Here is a 12614-nt window from a genome sequence, read left to right as displayed (position 1 = left end):
CACTCATGTGGCCCTCATGGGGTTGGTTTGTGTTGGGTGGTGGTGTGCTGCTCTGTTGGATTCTGTGTGAGCCTGATCCACAGACCGTGCAGCCAGCCCTGGGAGGAGGGAGAAGATGAGTCTGATTTCTTCTCCTTGCTTATCAGGAGGTGGTGTGTGAGCAGGAAGCAAGACACATCATGATGGAGCTGAGGTCGACTTACTACAGGTCCATAGTGGTGCAGACCCCAGCAGTTGCACTCTTACTTACAACTCCCCAGATGCACTCAAGTGCCTAAATACTCTTGCCTGTAGCAGGATTGAAGCACTTCCCAGGTCTGGCTTCTTCTCTCTGTACATTCCCTCTCATGAACTCACCGCGCCATGCTGGGATGCACTAGAGATCAAAGCACGAGCTGAGCAGCACCCATGTGTGTCCCTGTGCCAGAGCCCTTCTCCCCTCCCTTGGGGAGGGTTGGCCACACTGGTGGTGATGGGCCTCGCCTGTTCAAGGGCATGTTTGTTCTGCTGTGCATAACAGCAGATCAAGTTCTGCATGGTGCTTCACAGAGCGAGCTGAACTTCTTGCCACCCCTCCTCCCTGGCTGGCGAGGCCAAGTGGGGAGGGCTGAGCTAAGTCAGGGAGTGCCTTCCTGCAGCAGGATGGGGGTAAAGGTCCATTTCTTGGCCACTTAAATGAATCAGAAGTGTTCTGATCTTGCTGCGGCTCTTCTGAGATCCAAGTGAGAAGCTGGCTCTGTTGTCTGTTCAGCTTTTCCTCTTGGGCACCCTTTGCTTCCTCCAGGGCTGACACTTCCACAGCCCTCAGCTGTGTCCTAACAGTTTTGTTCTCCTCTTGCAGAACATACAACTCCTGCGAAGGTGGTGAGGGCTGCCAACCCGAGACCGCGGAAGGGAAGCAAGGTAAGGCTGCGTCTGCTGTCCCATCGCTGGTCTCCAGCTCCTGGTGCCCTTGGCAGTGCTGCATGAGCAGACTGCATCACAGTCCTGGTTGTGGAGGGTTTATATACTGGCCTGGCCACTTGCAAGAAGAACATCCTGATTCTCCATCTCCTCTTCAGTGTTTTAATGGTCTTGAATGCTGCCTGGACTAGCTTTCTGCCCAGTTAGGCCAGGAGAGACCTCACCTCACCTTTCACAGGGAGGCACTTGGAGCACAGTCCTTGATGTGGAAACCCTCTCCCCTCCACACAAATCCCTTGGGAACTTAGCCAGTGCCCTGCTTTGCAGTGCAGACAGGGCGGTGGTATGGTGGAGCAGTGTGTCTGCAGCTCCTTTCTTGTGCAATCTGTTCTTCCCTGGCACATGGAGAGTCAGGGTAATTGATTTAAAACAATAAGACTGCTTTGGGGGAACCAGGGCAATCTGTTCCAGGGATCAGCATGTGATGGAGGGACAGTTGCTTCAGAGGATGTTGCATGCAGCTGGGGCACAGGCAGCGACACGGGCTGTTGGTTTGGCTCCCAACAGCCAGTGAAGACCTATCTAAAACTTGATAAGACTTTCCTTATCTGTACCACGTCATGGAGAGGAGGGTCCTGGGATGGAAGGTGCGGTGCTCCTGGCTGAAACAGGCCTTGCACTGGAAGTAGTTTTCCAAGGACACCTGCCTTGTGGGGAGAGGAGCATGGCACCTGCATGTAGAGATGTGATCCAAGGGACTCAGTGACTCCAAATTAACTTAGAACTAATAACCCCACAAGGGGAAGGAGGCGTTTCTGTGACCAGATAAACTCAGTGCCCACCTATGGTTCATGGTGTGTCTGGGCAACTATTTGGGTCCTTTGTGTCCTGCAGGTCCTCTCTGAAACCTGGAAGAGGTAGAAATGATGATAGTGGCAAGGTCATTTATTTAGCAGAGAAGTGACTGGTGGTCCCTGTGTGGCGTCTGGAATGAGGGAGCACCCATCACCGTCAGACATTTGCATGAATTTTCCTACCACTTCTACTCCATGATCCCTTTGCTTTGTTATTGTCAGTCCTTGGTTGAGTTGGGCAGTGAAGTGAAGCTGTGTCTGGCTGTAACCTGCCACTAGGTGGAAGCAGCTTCTTTAATGGGATGTAGTTGCTTCAGGTGGATTTAGGATGCTTAAAGCTGTGTGCTTTCACTGTCCAAGGGATAGTGCTTGTGATGAGTTAACCTGGGCAACTTGGTGCCAAATACTGCTACTGGGGCAAAATGGTGGCAGCTGAGAGGCTGGTAGTTTACAGGGCTGCTGGCAGCCTCAGTACAACCCCTTATAGACATTAAATCTGTCTGCAGTTATTTGGGATGGATTTGGGTCCCTGCTTGGGTGGGGACAGGGTCTGTGTGTATATATATGTTTGTATGGCATCCCCAAACTTGGGACAGCTATCTGCAGGGTGGTGGTAGGTGGTGGAAGGGCTTCTGGCTGCTGATGCAGGGAATGGCAGCTGCAGTTTGTGCACTAACAAAACCTTTCTCTTTGGTTACAAGGTTGGTGACTTTGGTGATGCCACAAACTGGCCAACCCCAGGAGAGATAGCCCACAAGAGCGTCCAGGTGAGAATACAGAATCGCTCTGATGAACACAATAAGGCCCTTGCAGACCTCCCCATCCCTCTGGAAGCACTGGCTGAGCTCAGGCCATTTGGGGTGCTGAGTGTCAGTGCAGAGGCAGCCAGGAATAGCGTGCAGGGTGCAGGGGATTTCCTTTTAGGGCTGCTCTCTCTGTCCAGCTCCCTCCCTCAGTGCTATTCTGGGAGCATGGAACCCTGTCTAAATCCCTGGGCTGGGTGCAGCAGGTAAGGCAGCTCCCAGACCTGCTCTCCTCAGGGTGCTCAGTGCAAGAAGGGGCCTGGTCAGAAGTCTTCTGTAGGAGAAAATGCATGAGGAGGGTCTTGTGTGCCCATGGGGCATGGCCTTCTCCTGCTCCAGACATGGGTGTCATTGAAACCTTTCTATTTTTAAATGCTGCTCTGCCAGCTCCTGGCTGTCTGTCAGGGCATGAGGTTCACTCACCCTTTTACCATTGGGGCAGTCTGGTCCCTTGCAGGATAACTGTCCAGGAGCACCAGGCCTCCCTGGCAGTCCATCTTAGTAACTTCTATGCCTGGGGCTTGTGTCTCAGCTTGAGCACTTCCCAGCTTCTCTAGAGGCCCTTGCCCTGCTCTTTGCCAGGAACAGAACGTCTCTGAGGGGCACAGAACAGGGATGCTTCCAGCTTAGGGCAGGGTCCTCTGGTTCCTGTTGCTGCCAGGCCAGCTGAGGTCTGCCTGTAGCATTTCATTTCTCCTGCCTCTCACATCTTTCCTCCACTGGTGTGTCTCCAGCAGCCACATAAAGCACCATCCCTTCGGAAACTGCCTGTCAAGAAAGACATGAAAGAGCAGGAGAAAGGAGATGGGAGCGATGGCAAAGAGAGCCTGAAAACCAAATCGGATGAGTCTGGAGAGGAGAAGAATGGTGATGATGACAACCAGAAGTCAGCCCAGAAGAAGAAAGGTAAGGCAGGACCTGGTGGGGACAGTCTGTCCCCTATTCTATGACTCTCAGCTAGGTGGAAGCATCCACTGCCTTCCAGGGGACCTCGCTGCAGGACATGGTCCCAGTGCAGGGACAGCTATGGTGTTTGCAGGCTTCAAGGGGGGCTGAGTGTCATTTTGGTGGAGCAGGGCCCAAGCAGGGGTGTCTGTGTGTCTCAGTGTGGCAGTGGTCTACCTTTCCATGTGCGCTCTGGAGGCACAGTACACTCCCTGACTGTGGATTGCATCAGCCATGGGTGACACATGGGCTCGGTCTGGCTTGAGCCTCAGTAAGCAGAAGGGGGCAGAAGGACAAGTACAGTGCAGCAGCAGGGGAGTTTTGTGCCATGTCCCTCCATGTCCAAGAGTTCTGGTTGGAGACTTTCTGCATCCAGTAAGGCTTGGAGGGATGTCTGAGGACAGGGTCAGTCCAAAAGGCCCTGATGCTTTCTCCCCTCCATGTGTGGGGACTGTGTGACAAGATGGGGCTGTGGGGAAGGAAGCAGACGCTCTCTGAACCTGTGTCACACCCAAACCCTGTCCTTTTGCAGGCAACAAACACAAGTGGGTCCCTTTGCAGATAGACATGAAGTCAGAGGTGCCTAGGGACAAAACGGCCTCTCGGAACAACCGGCAAAACGAGCAGCACAGGCACCCCTCCAACAACCGCAGCGAGCTCAAAGGTGGGGGCTTAGCCTGGGGACCCCTCTCCCTGCCCTGGCCACGAGGCAGAGCAAGCCCTGGTGCCCAAGGCATGGCACAGCGGGCACCCTTCCTGCATTCAAAGCGCTCTGGGTGCAGCGGGCTTGTTCCAGGAGGGTGTTTTCACACTGTAACACTCCTCCTGCCCCTCCTTCCCTGTCTGCTGCAGGCTGGCACCCGGACAACAAGCACGAGCGCAGCTGGCAGGACCATGATGAAACCTCCAGCGTGAAGAGCGAGGGAGGAGCCGTGCGAGGGACCTTCCGGGGCAGAGGCCGGGGCCGTGGCAGGGGCCGTGGCCGGGGCAGAGGAGGTGATCACTGGATGTGTGCTCTTGTTGCAGCAGGGAGCATGTGCTGAAGTGTGCACGGCTCTGCGTGTGTGAAACCTGGGGCTCCAGAGCAGGCTGGGGAGGGAAGAGCGCTGTAGGGGTACAGGCAAATACTGTGGCAGGTCATCCCAGCTGGTAAATTGAGCTGATTTTAATGAAAGCAAATTATTCTTTCTAGTATTTTAATAAGGGCAGATGCCCTTCTACTGCTCAGGCCAAGCTCCTCCACCTGTTTTCTGTCCCCTGCAGTACTCTTGTGTGGAGGAGTTGAAGCATGCTGATACTCCGTGTAGGCTTTATGTCAAGAGCCAAGCAGGAGTCATGGCTTGGATGGAGAAGCACCTGCACTGGCACTTGACAGGGCAGCATCTAACCTTGGCACAGCCTCAGTGTAGGGTCTTTATGTGCCATCTGGGCTGCCCAGTTGCTTCTGGGTAAGAGGGTTCCTGGACTCTCTTTGGCTCGGTGTGTTGAAACTTCACTGAGATGCCTTCTGTGCAAAGGCTGAGAGCAGGAGGATGAGGGATGTGGGTGATGCCCCATTGTGGGCTGCCATGGGGCCCCAGGAACAGTGCAGAGGGAGCTATTTGTGTGAGAGTCTAGCCCCGTCTGGCAAATCCCAGGAGCTCTGTGCTTACCCTTCCTGGTGTCCCACAGGGCACTTTGACTACCAGTATGGGTACCGGAAATTCGAGGGCTCGGATGGCTCCCGCACGCAGAAGTACGCCAGCAACATCACTTACTACTTTGACAACATCAGTAGTGCTGAGCTCTACAGTGTGGACCAGGAGCTGCTCAAAGACTACATCAAGCGGCAGATGTAAGCACCACCTCTTCTCCTTCTCTGATCGTTGGGTTGTTCACAGAGGTCCTCCCTGGGGTCTGTGTAGTTAATCCTGTAGGTACGGTTAGAGCCAGGGTGTGTTGACTCTGTGCCACACACCTTAGAGCACCAGTTTGCCCCAAGATTGGGCTCCACAGGCTCTCTTATCAGCCTTGCAATAGCAGAAGTGTTGGGGATTACTTCCTATGGGGTGTCCAGAGGAAGGTGGCTTGGAGCTGCCTGACACTCATGTGTTGTCCATACAGTGAATACTACTTCAGTGTGGACAACCTGGAGCGAGACTTCTTCCTGCGCCGCAAGATGGACTCGGATGGTTTCCTTCCCATCACCCTGATCGCCAGCTTCCACCGGGTGCAGGCGCTGACCACTGATATCAGCCTCATCATCAAGGTGAGGGCAAGGAAGTATTAACTTTCCTTCTTGCCATCCCTCTCTGAGGCCTGTTTTCTAGATGGACTATGGGTGAGATGCAAGTGGAGCCTTTCCTTGTCCTTTGCTTGCTCCCTCCTCTTGTTTCTCCCAGGGAGGAAGGGCTGTGGCTGAGCCATTCAGTGTGCCAAGGTAGGGCTGTAAGTTAACCAGGTATCCCTTGGTTTCAGGCTCTGAAGGACAGCAAGGTGGTGGAAATCGTGGATGAGAAGATAAGGAGAAAAGAGCAGCCAGAGAAATGGGCTCTGCCTGGCCCCCCTATGGCAGACTACACACAGACTGACTTCTCACAGTTCATCAACTGCCCTGAGTTTGTGCCCCGGCAAAGCTTCCAGAAAGAGACAGGTGGGCACTGGGGAATGTGGAGGGAGGTGTGGGATGCAGTGTTGGTACTGCAGCAGAACTGAGACCCTGAGAGTCAGGGGTGTTCCCCAGGCAAGGCTCTGTCATTTGCTTTCTGCTTGGTGGTGCGAGCTGGTATGGGCTTTATCCTCAGACTTCCAGAGCACTGCTACTTCTGTATGTGGGGAAGCATGAAAGAGACTGAGTCTGGGGGGGCTGAAGGGATTCAGGGAGGGGTTAGTCCTGCTGGAAGTCTCTTGGCTGTGCCTGGAAATACTCTACTGCTGCTGGGCAGAGCAGAGGACACTCACAAATGCACCTTTTCCTTAATGGATGAGGAGATGCTGAGCACAAATAGGGCAGCAGGTATGGAGCTGTCAGCTGACTGCAGGGGAAGGGTCTGCTGTCTTTTATGGGCTGTCAGGAGCCCAAGGCTGGGCGCAAGAGGTCAAGTGAAGAATCTTCTTGGTGGTGTTGTAAGACTTAGTTTTGGCAGGAGATCAAGCTGTGCCATGCTGCCAGAATAACTCCCTCTTTGGCTGAGTGCTTTACACACTCCCCCAGGCTCCATTCCTTCTTCTAAAGCACCTTGTGGCTCTTTTGGCTCTAGAGTCTGCTCCTGGCTCCCCGCGTGCTGCCAGCCCAGTCCCCACCAAAACAGAGGAGGTCAGTAACCTGAAGACGATGCCCAAGGGCCTGTCCACAAGTCTGCCAGACCTGGATTCAGAGACATGGATTGAAGTGAAGAAGAGACCTCGGCCCTCACCGGCCAGGCCCAAGGTAGGTGCTGATGTAGGTGCTGTTGGGTTGGGGGGGGGTCTCCCAGTTGTCTGAGTGAATCATAAGTAGGCAGGTTTCAAATCAGATAGGGTCTGTTTGTCATGGGAGTGATGTCCTAGGTCTCTCCTGGCCCCATCTGACCCACCTTGGAGCTGATACTCAGTGGTGTAAACAAGGTGTTCTCCCTATATGAGCAGCTTTGGCTGCAGTAAAGAAACAAGGGTCAATAGTTGTGTCTCCAAGCAGGATGCTTGTGTCACTGTGTGGTGTTTACTCTTGTCACCCTTGTCCCCCTACCTGTAGAAACCAGAGGAGTCAAAGACACCGCAGCAGCAAAAGCAGAAGGACCAAGATGAACCAGAGGAGCTAGACTTTCTGTTTGATGAGGAGATGGAGCAGATGGACGGCCGCAAGAACACCTTCACCGACTGGTCAGACGAAGACTCTGATTACGAGATCGACGACCGGGATGTAAACAAGATCCTCATCGTGACACAGACACCTCCTTACCTGCGCCGGCATCCTGGCGGGGACCGGACTGGCAACCACACATCCAGGGCTAAAATGAGCTCAGAGCTGGCCAAGGTCATCAACGATGGGCTGTACTACTACGAGCAGGACCTGTGGACAGAGCAGTTTGAGCCAGAGTATTCGCAGATTAAGGTGAGAGCAGCTGATTGAAGGAAGGGAGTGCGTGTGGGGTGTAGGAAGGCACGTGTGCAGGAGGCTGACTGCCTTGGTGTGGGATGGGTTAGAGCTAAGCTGGAATTAGTTCTCTTGCAGAGCTTGATTCTTGACTCCCAGCATCGTGTTCTGTTGTATCAGGGATAAACACAGCTCTGTAACGTGGTTGTAAGGCTGCAGCCAGGTAAACACAGTGACAATAATGAGATGACTTGGGGCCCATTGCTCCGTTTGCTGCCAAGGTCTTGGCAGGCAGTGCCAGGTCTGTGGGGGAAATTGGATGTCCCTGCACTGTCCATAATGCCCAGTGCTTTATGGCACAGTCCTTTGGAGACTGCACTTACTGGTTCGTAGATGGATGGGCTGCACTTTGCCTGAGCTCTTCCCTATCTTGGTGCCAATTTGCACAGACTTGGGCTTTTCATAGAAAGCCCATCTGCTGCTTTGAAGCCTTGGAGTTCCAGCTTGGTGACTCTCACAGTTGGGGATTTAGCTACACACATTCAGTGACGGAAATCATTTTGGCTGCAAGGTGGGGTTGCTGCTGGAGCTATCAGCTGGGCTCAGCGTTCCCATGGCTGGTACCTGGCACACTGAAGTAGCAGTGCTTCTCTCTGGGGTGGTAGAAGCCGAGAGTATGGGGAAGAGGAGTCATGATGAACTGATGGGATAAGGGGAAAAGACGGCAATTGGTTGCTTCATCGTCTTCCTCTTCCAATGCAGCAAGAGGTGGAGAACTTCAAGAAGGTGAACATGATCAGCAGGGAGCAGTTTGACACCTTGACCCCAGAGCCCCCAGTGGATCCAAACCAGGAAGTCCCTCCTGGTCCCCCCAGGTTCCAGCAAGGTAGGAGACAAGTGTGACTGAGTTTGTCCCTGTTCCTCCTGGTAAGAGGCCCTCAGAGGTTGGGTACCAGCTGGGGAGAAGGAATTGTGGCCACAGGAATGTGGGATTATCTTTCCCAGAGCAGTGCTTTTCTCCCAGCTTGAATGTTTTGGGGCTCCAGAAGAGGAGGCCCAAAAGCAGGGGTGTCCCAGTTGAGTGAGGAAACCTTGGCAGGCTTTGATGTAGCTCCCCGGTTGTGACTTTCCTCTTGCATCCTCTCTGAGTAGCTGGAAGGCAGCAGCCTGCTGGGTCTTGTTTGTCTGTGCCTGGCACCTTCTCTTGGGAATAGGGGGATTTGTTGCTGCTGTTCACTACTGGGAAGCGCATACCTTGTGGGATCCTTGAGAGCTCAGTCCTTGGATGTGCTGCTAGGCTTTGGGCTGTGTGGCCAAGCTGGTGGCATGCTGGATTTGAAGCTGCTTGTTTCAGAGGGCCAGGATGTGTCTCTGTTCCTGTCTCTGCTGCTTCCCAACTGCCAGATGGATGTCCCTTGGCTGTAGTGATGCCCTCATGCTCAGAGCTCAGCTTGACCCGTAGTGGTGCGTTTTCTCTCTGCAGTACCCACAGACGCTTTGGCCAACAAGTTGTTTGGGGTCCCTGAACCTTCAACCATCGCCCGGTCTTTGCCTACAACTGTACCAGAATCGCCCAACTACCGCAACGCCAGGACCCCCCGGACCCCTCGCACACCTCAGCTGAAGGACCCAACACAGACGCCACGGTTCTACCCAGTGGTGAAAGAGGGCAGGACGATAGATGCCAAGGTGGAACCAGGGCTGGGTGATGGGGTGGGAGATGGGGTTTCCCAGCTGGGGCCTGGTGAGGAAGGGGACACATCCCTGATGCACTGTGTCTTGCAGACTCCACGGAAGAGGAAGACGAGGCACAGTTCGAACCCTCCAATGGAGTGCCACGTGGGCTGGGTGATGGACTCACGGGAGCACAGGCCACGAACTGCCTCCATCAGGTACCAGAAATGGGTGTTACGTGGTCATGGAGGAGCTAGAAATGGGAAAGGGAGTAAGTGTTGGAAGGAAGGGAAAAAGGAGCTGATCTTGGACTCATAGAATCAGCTCAGTTGGAAGAGACCTTTAAGATCATTGAGTCCAGCCTTTACCCCAGCACTGCCAAGTCCACTAAACCATGTCACTAAGGAAAGGTCGCTGATCTTGCAGGGGAGGTCTCCTGTTAGTTGGCTGCAGAAGGCATTGGGACCCAACTTGTTCCTCCTGGAAGGAGGGAAGTTTGAAGCCTTGGAACAACAAGATGAGATTCAGTTGGAAATACTAGTTCCCTTCTTGTTAGGATATCCCCATGGCCCAGGTCCCAAACCCTGAGTGGACAGTCACAGGGAGTCAGTGCTACCAACAGGCAAGTGCTGTGGGGTGTTGTGTGACCCCACTCCACTGCCAGTTGGGTGATGCCAAGGAAGGGTGTTGATGGGAGTCTCTGATACTCAGTTCCAGCCCCTCGGAGGGGACCCCGGCTGTTGGAAGCTACGGCTGCACCCCACAGTCCCTGCCTAAGTTCCAGCATCCTTCACACGAGCTGCTCAAGGAGAATGGCTTCACACAACACGTCTACCACAAGTACCGTCGGCGCTGCCTTAACGGTAGGGACACTGGGGTGTGTGGGGCAGGGTGTCTGTGCTCCCAGCACATGGAGATAAGCAGGGTCCTACAGGACAACCTTGCTGGTAGCTGATGTTTCACCACGGTGTTTGGTGAGCATGGGTGGTGTCCAGCACTGGAGTGGGTGCTCTGCATGAGCCCTGGTGCAAGAGCTGGGTCCCTGGGAGAAGATCTGACTTGTGATCATCCCCTCTTCCTGAAACAGAGCGGAAACGACTGGGCATTGGTCAGTCCCAGGAGATGAACACACTTTTCCGGTTCTGGTCCTTCTTCCTCCGAGATCACTTCAACAAGAAAATGTATGAGGAGTTCAAGCAACTTGCTGTGGAGGACGGGAAGGAGGGATACAGGTAGGAGAGGAGGGGCAGAGTGGCCTTTCCTGGGAGGGGAGTGAGGGAAGAAGAAGGGTTCAGCCTTTTGCAGGCCTCACAGCAAAGCAAAGGCAGCATCTCTGTCTTGCTCCGAGGTACGACTGGGGTTGCTCTCAGTCCCCTCCTGCTGCTGGTGCAAAGCAGGGCTCCTGCCTCAAGAGCCTCTCTGCTCGGGCATTATGTACAGTGTCTGAGCACCACATGCTGCTCTGTTCTCCAGGTACGGTCTGGAGTGCCTTTTCAGATACTACAGCTATGGGCTGGAGAAGAAATTCCGGCCAGACATATTTAAGGATTTTCAAGAAGAGACCATCAAGGATTACGAAGCCGGTACGTGCCTCCTTTGCCCTTCCCCTGGGATTGACAGCAATATAGTCCAGCTGCGTGGCTGCTTCTGGGCCTCTTCGCGTGACTTTGGGGAAGCCACATAATGCTGTACATTAACATGTGCAGCAGGGATCAGCTGGATGTCCTGTTGCTTCATGGTGGAGGGTTGAGTGGATGCTCATCATCCTGAAGACTGCTAGGGGAATGGAAGAGAGCAATGAGAGGCTGTAGCTCCCAAAACGTTTTGCTAGAGGCACCAGTTCCTCTGGGATTTCTCAATGCTCTGTCAGCACCAGGACACCCCCTGTCAAGAGGGCTGCCCATCACAGTTGCTTGCTTCCCTCCAGGTTCTCCATCTTGCCTCAGTTGTGCCCACCAGTGGGACAGGAGGGTCTGTGGGGCAAGTGGTGGGGAAGCGTGCAGGAAAGGGCTCTGATGTCTGGTTTGGTTTTCTTCCCCTCCAGGACAGCTCTATGGGCTGGAAAAGTTCTGGGCCTTCTTAAAGTATTCCAAAGCCAAAAATCTGGACATTAACAGCAAACTGCAAGAATACCTCAGCAAGTTCAAGCGCCTCGAGGACTTCCGAGTGGATGTGAGTAGCCACAATGCCTGCACCTCACCGATGGCCCCTGCAAAAGCTCCGTGGCCCCCCTCAAACGATGGAGGATTTGGGGGCAGTCAGTGACACCTAGCGTCATGCCCGATCATTGCAGCCCGGCCAAGAGCAAGCTGCAGGGTTGGAATATTGCACGTCCACTTCAGAACAGCTCCCTGGGGACCTGGATGGTAGAATGGTTTGGGTTGGAAGAGACCTTAAAGATCATCTAGTTCCATCTCCCCTGCTGTGGGCAGTGACCCATGGATGAGCCCATCTTTCTGTATGAGCTGAGGAGGGAGTTAAAGTGAGCTTTGGCTTGAGCGGAGCTGGCATTTGGAGCTTTGGTTCCCAGGCTTCTGGACTGTGCCCCTGGGTGGGAAGCAAGTCATCACCACTGTTCTTAATTAGAAGCCAGTCTATCTTTGGCAGCAGTAGACTGGGGAGGGAGGGCATCTGTGGGCTTGGGGTGGGCACGTGTGTTCTTTGTGGGTCAGGGAGAGAAGCTGCAACTCGAAGCTTGCAGGAAAGCTGTTCTTTGATCCAGGGGGAATGTGTGCTGATCCCAAGGTGCTTCTCTTCCAGCCACCCATGGGAGAGGAAGGTGGACACAAGAGATATCCGATGACGTCAGGGGGCGACGGCAGGAAGCGCTACCCATCCCAGTCTTCCAGCAAAACGGTCAGCCAGTGCCCATCCAGCCAAGCCCACGCCTCACCCAGCCAGCCTGCACAAGAGGATGCCAAAAACCTGAGCCAGCAATCCCCTGCCCCGGCGGCTGCAGAATCGCAGACAGTGGGGAAGTAGAGAGGCTGCAGCATCTGCTTCCTGCCAGGGGATGGGGTGGGTTGGTGGGGGACTGGCTCGGAGAAGGGGAGACGTGAGGAGAGACAGGAAGGGAGCTGGAAGGTGGGTGCCCAGGAATAAGCTGCTCTGGAGAAACCTTCAACGCACACGATTTCTTTTCTCTTGTGGCTGGAAAGCAAGGATGATCTGCATCTGAAACACCATTTTGCTATTACAACACCACGACCAGAGCCAGACCCGCTCGCAGCAGACCCGACCCTTTGCTTTCCCTTCCCTCCCCTCCTGTGCGCACACTCATGTCTTAGTGTCTCTTCAAACAAACAAACAAATACGTTCTGGCTGGGTTTAGAAAGGGGAGATTTTTTTATTATTATATATATATATCAAGTTTTAAATTAT

General features: G+C 53.9%; 1 protein-coding gene across 3 annotated transcripts in view; it reads left to right on the top strand.

The window, feature by feature from the left end:
• The window catches only part of LARP1 (La ribonucleoprotein 1, translational regulator), a 40117-nt gene extending 27503 nt beyond the window's left edge, over positions 1 to 12614 (top strand). Inside the window, exons 3-20 of one of the 3 annotated variants that reach the window (XM_065690911.1) lie at positions 842 to 903; positions 2459 to 2524; positions 3298 to 3466; positions 4038 to 4169; positions 4358 to 4501; positions 5177 to 5339; positions 5609 to 5753; positions 5963 to 6137; positions 6745 to 6914; positions 7218 to 7577; positions 8322 to 8445; positions 9043 to 9248; positions 9345 to 9451; positions 9945 to 10096; positions 10321 to 10465; positions 10707 to 10816; positions 11278 to 11405; positions 11994 to 12614. In XM_065690911.1, coding sequence (XP_065546983.1) covers positions 842 to 903; positions 2459 to 2524; positions 3298 to 3466; positions 4038 to 4169; positions 4358 to 4501; positions 5177 to 5339; positions 5609 to 5753; positions 5963 to 6137; positions 6745 to 6914; positions 7218 to 7577; positions 8322 to 8445; positions 9043 to 9248; positions 9345 to 9451; positions 9945 to 10096; positions 10321 to 10465; positions 10707 to 10816; positions 11278 to 11405; positions 11994 to 12215 — 2780 coding nt within the window. In that variant the 3' untranslated portion in view covers positions 12216 to 12614. Of the gene's footprint in view, positions 1 to 841; positions 904 to 2458; positions 2525 to 3294; positions 3467 to 4037; positions 4170 to 4357; positions 4502 to 5176; positions 5340 to 5608; positions 5754 to 5962; positions 6138 to 6744; positions 6915 to 7217; positions 7578 to 8321; positions 8446 to 9042; positions 9249 to 9344; positions 9452 to 9944; positions 10097 to 10320; positions 10466 to 10706; positions 10817 to 11277; positions 11406 to 11993 lie in introns of all 3 variants that reach the window. The other 2 variants (XM_065690910.1, XM_065690912.1) reach the window with 2 other exon arrangements.

This window comes from Lathamus discolor, chromosome 10, assembly GCF_037157495.1.
Source record: "Lathamus discolor isolate bLatDis1 chromosome 10, bLatDis1.hap1, whole genome shotgun sequence".
NCBI lineage: Eukaryota > Metazoa > Chordata > Aves > Psittaciformes > Psittacidae > Lathamus > Lathamus discolor.
This window is presented reverse-complemented; position numbering and strand designations above follow the sequence as displayed.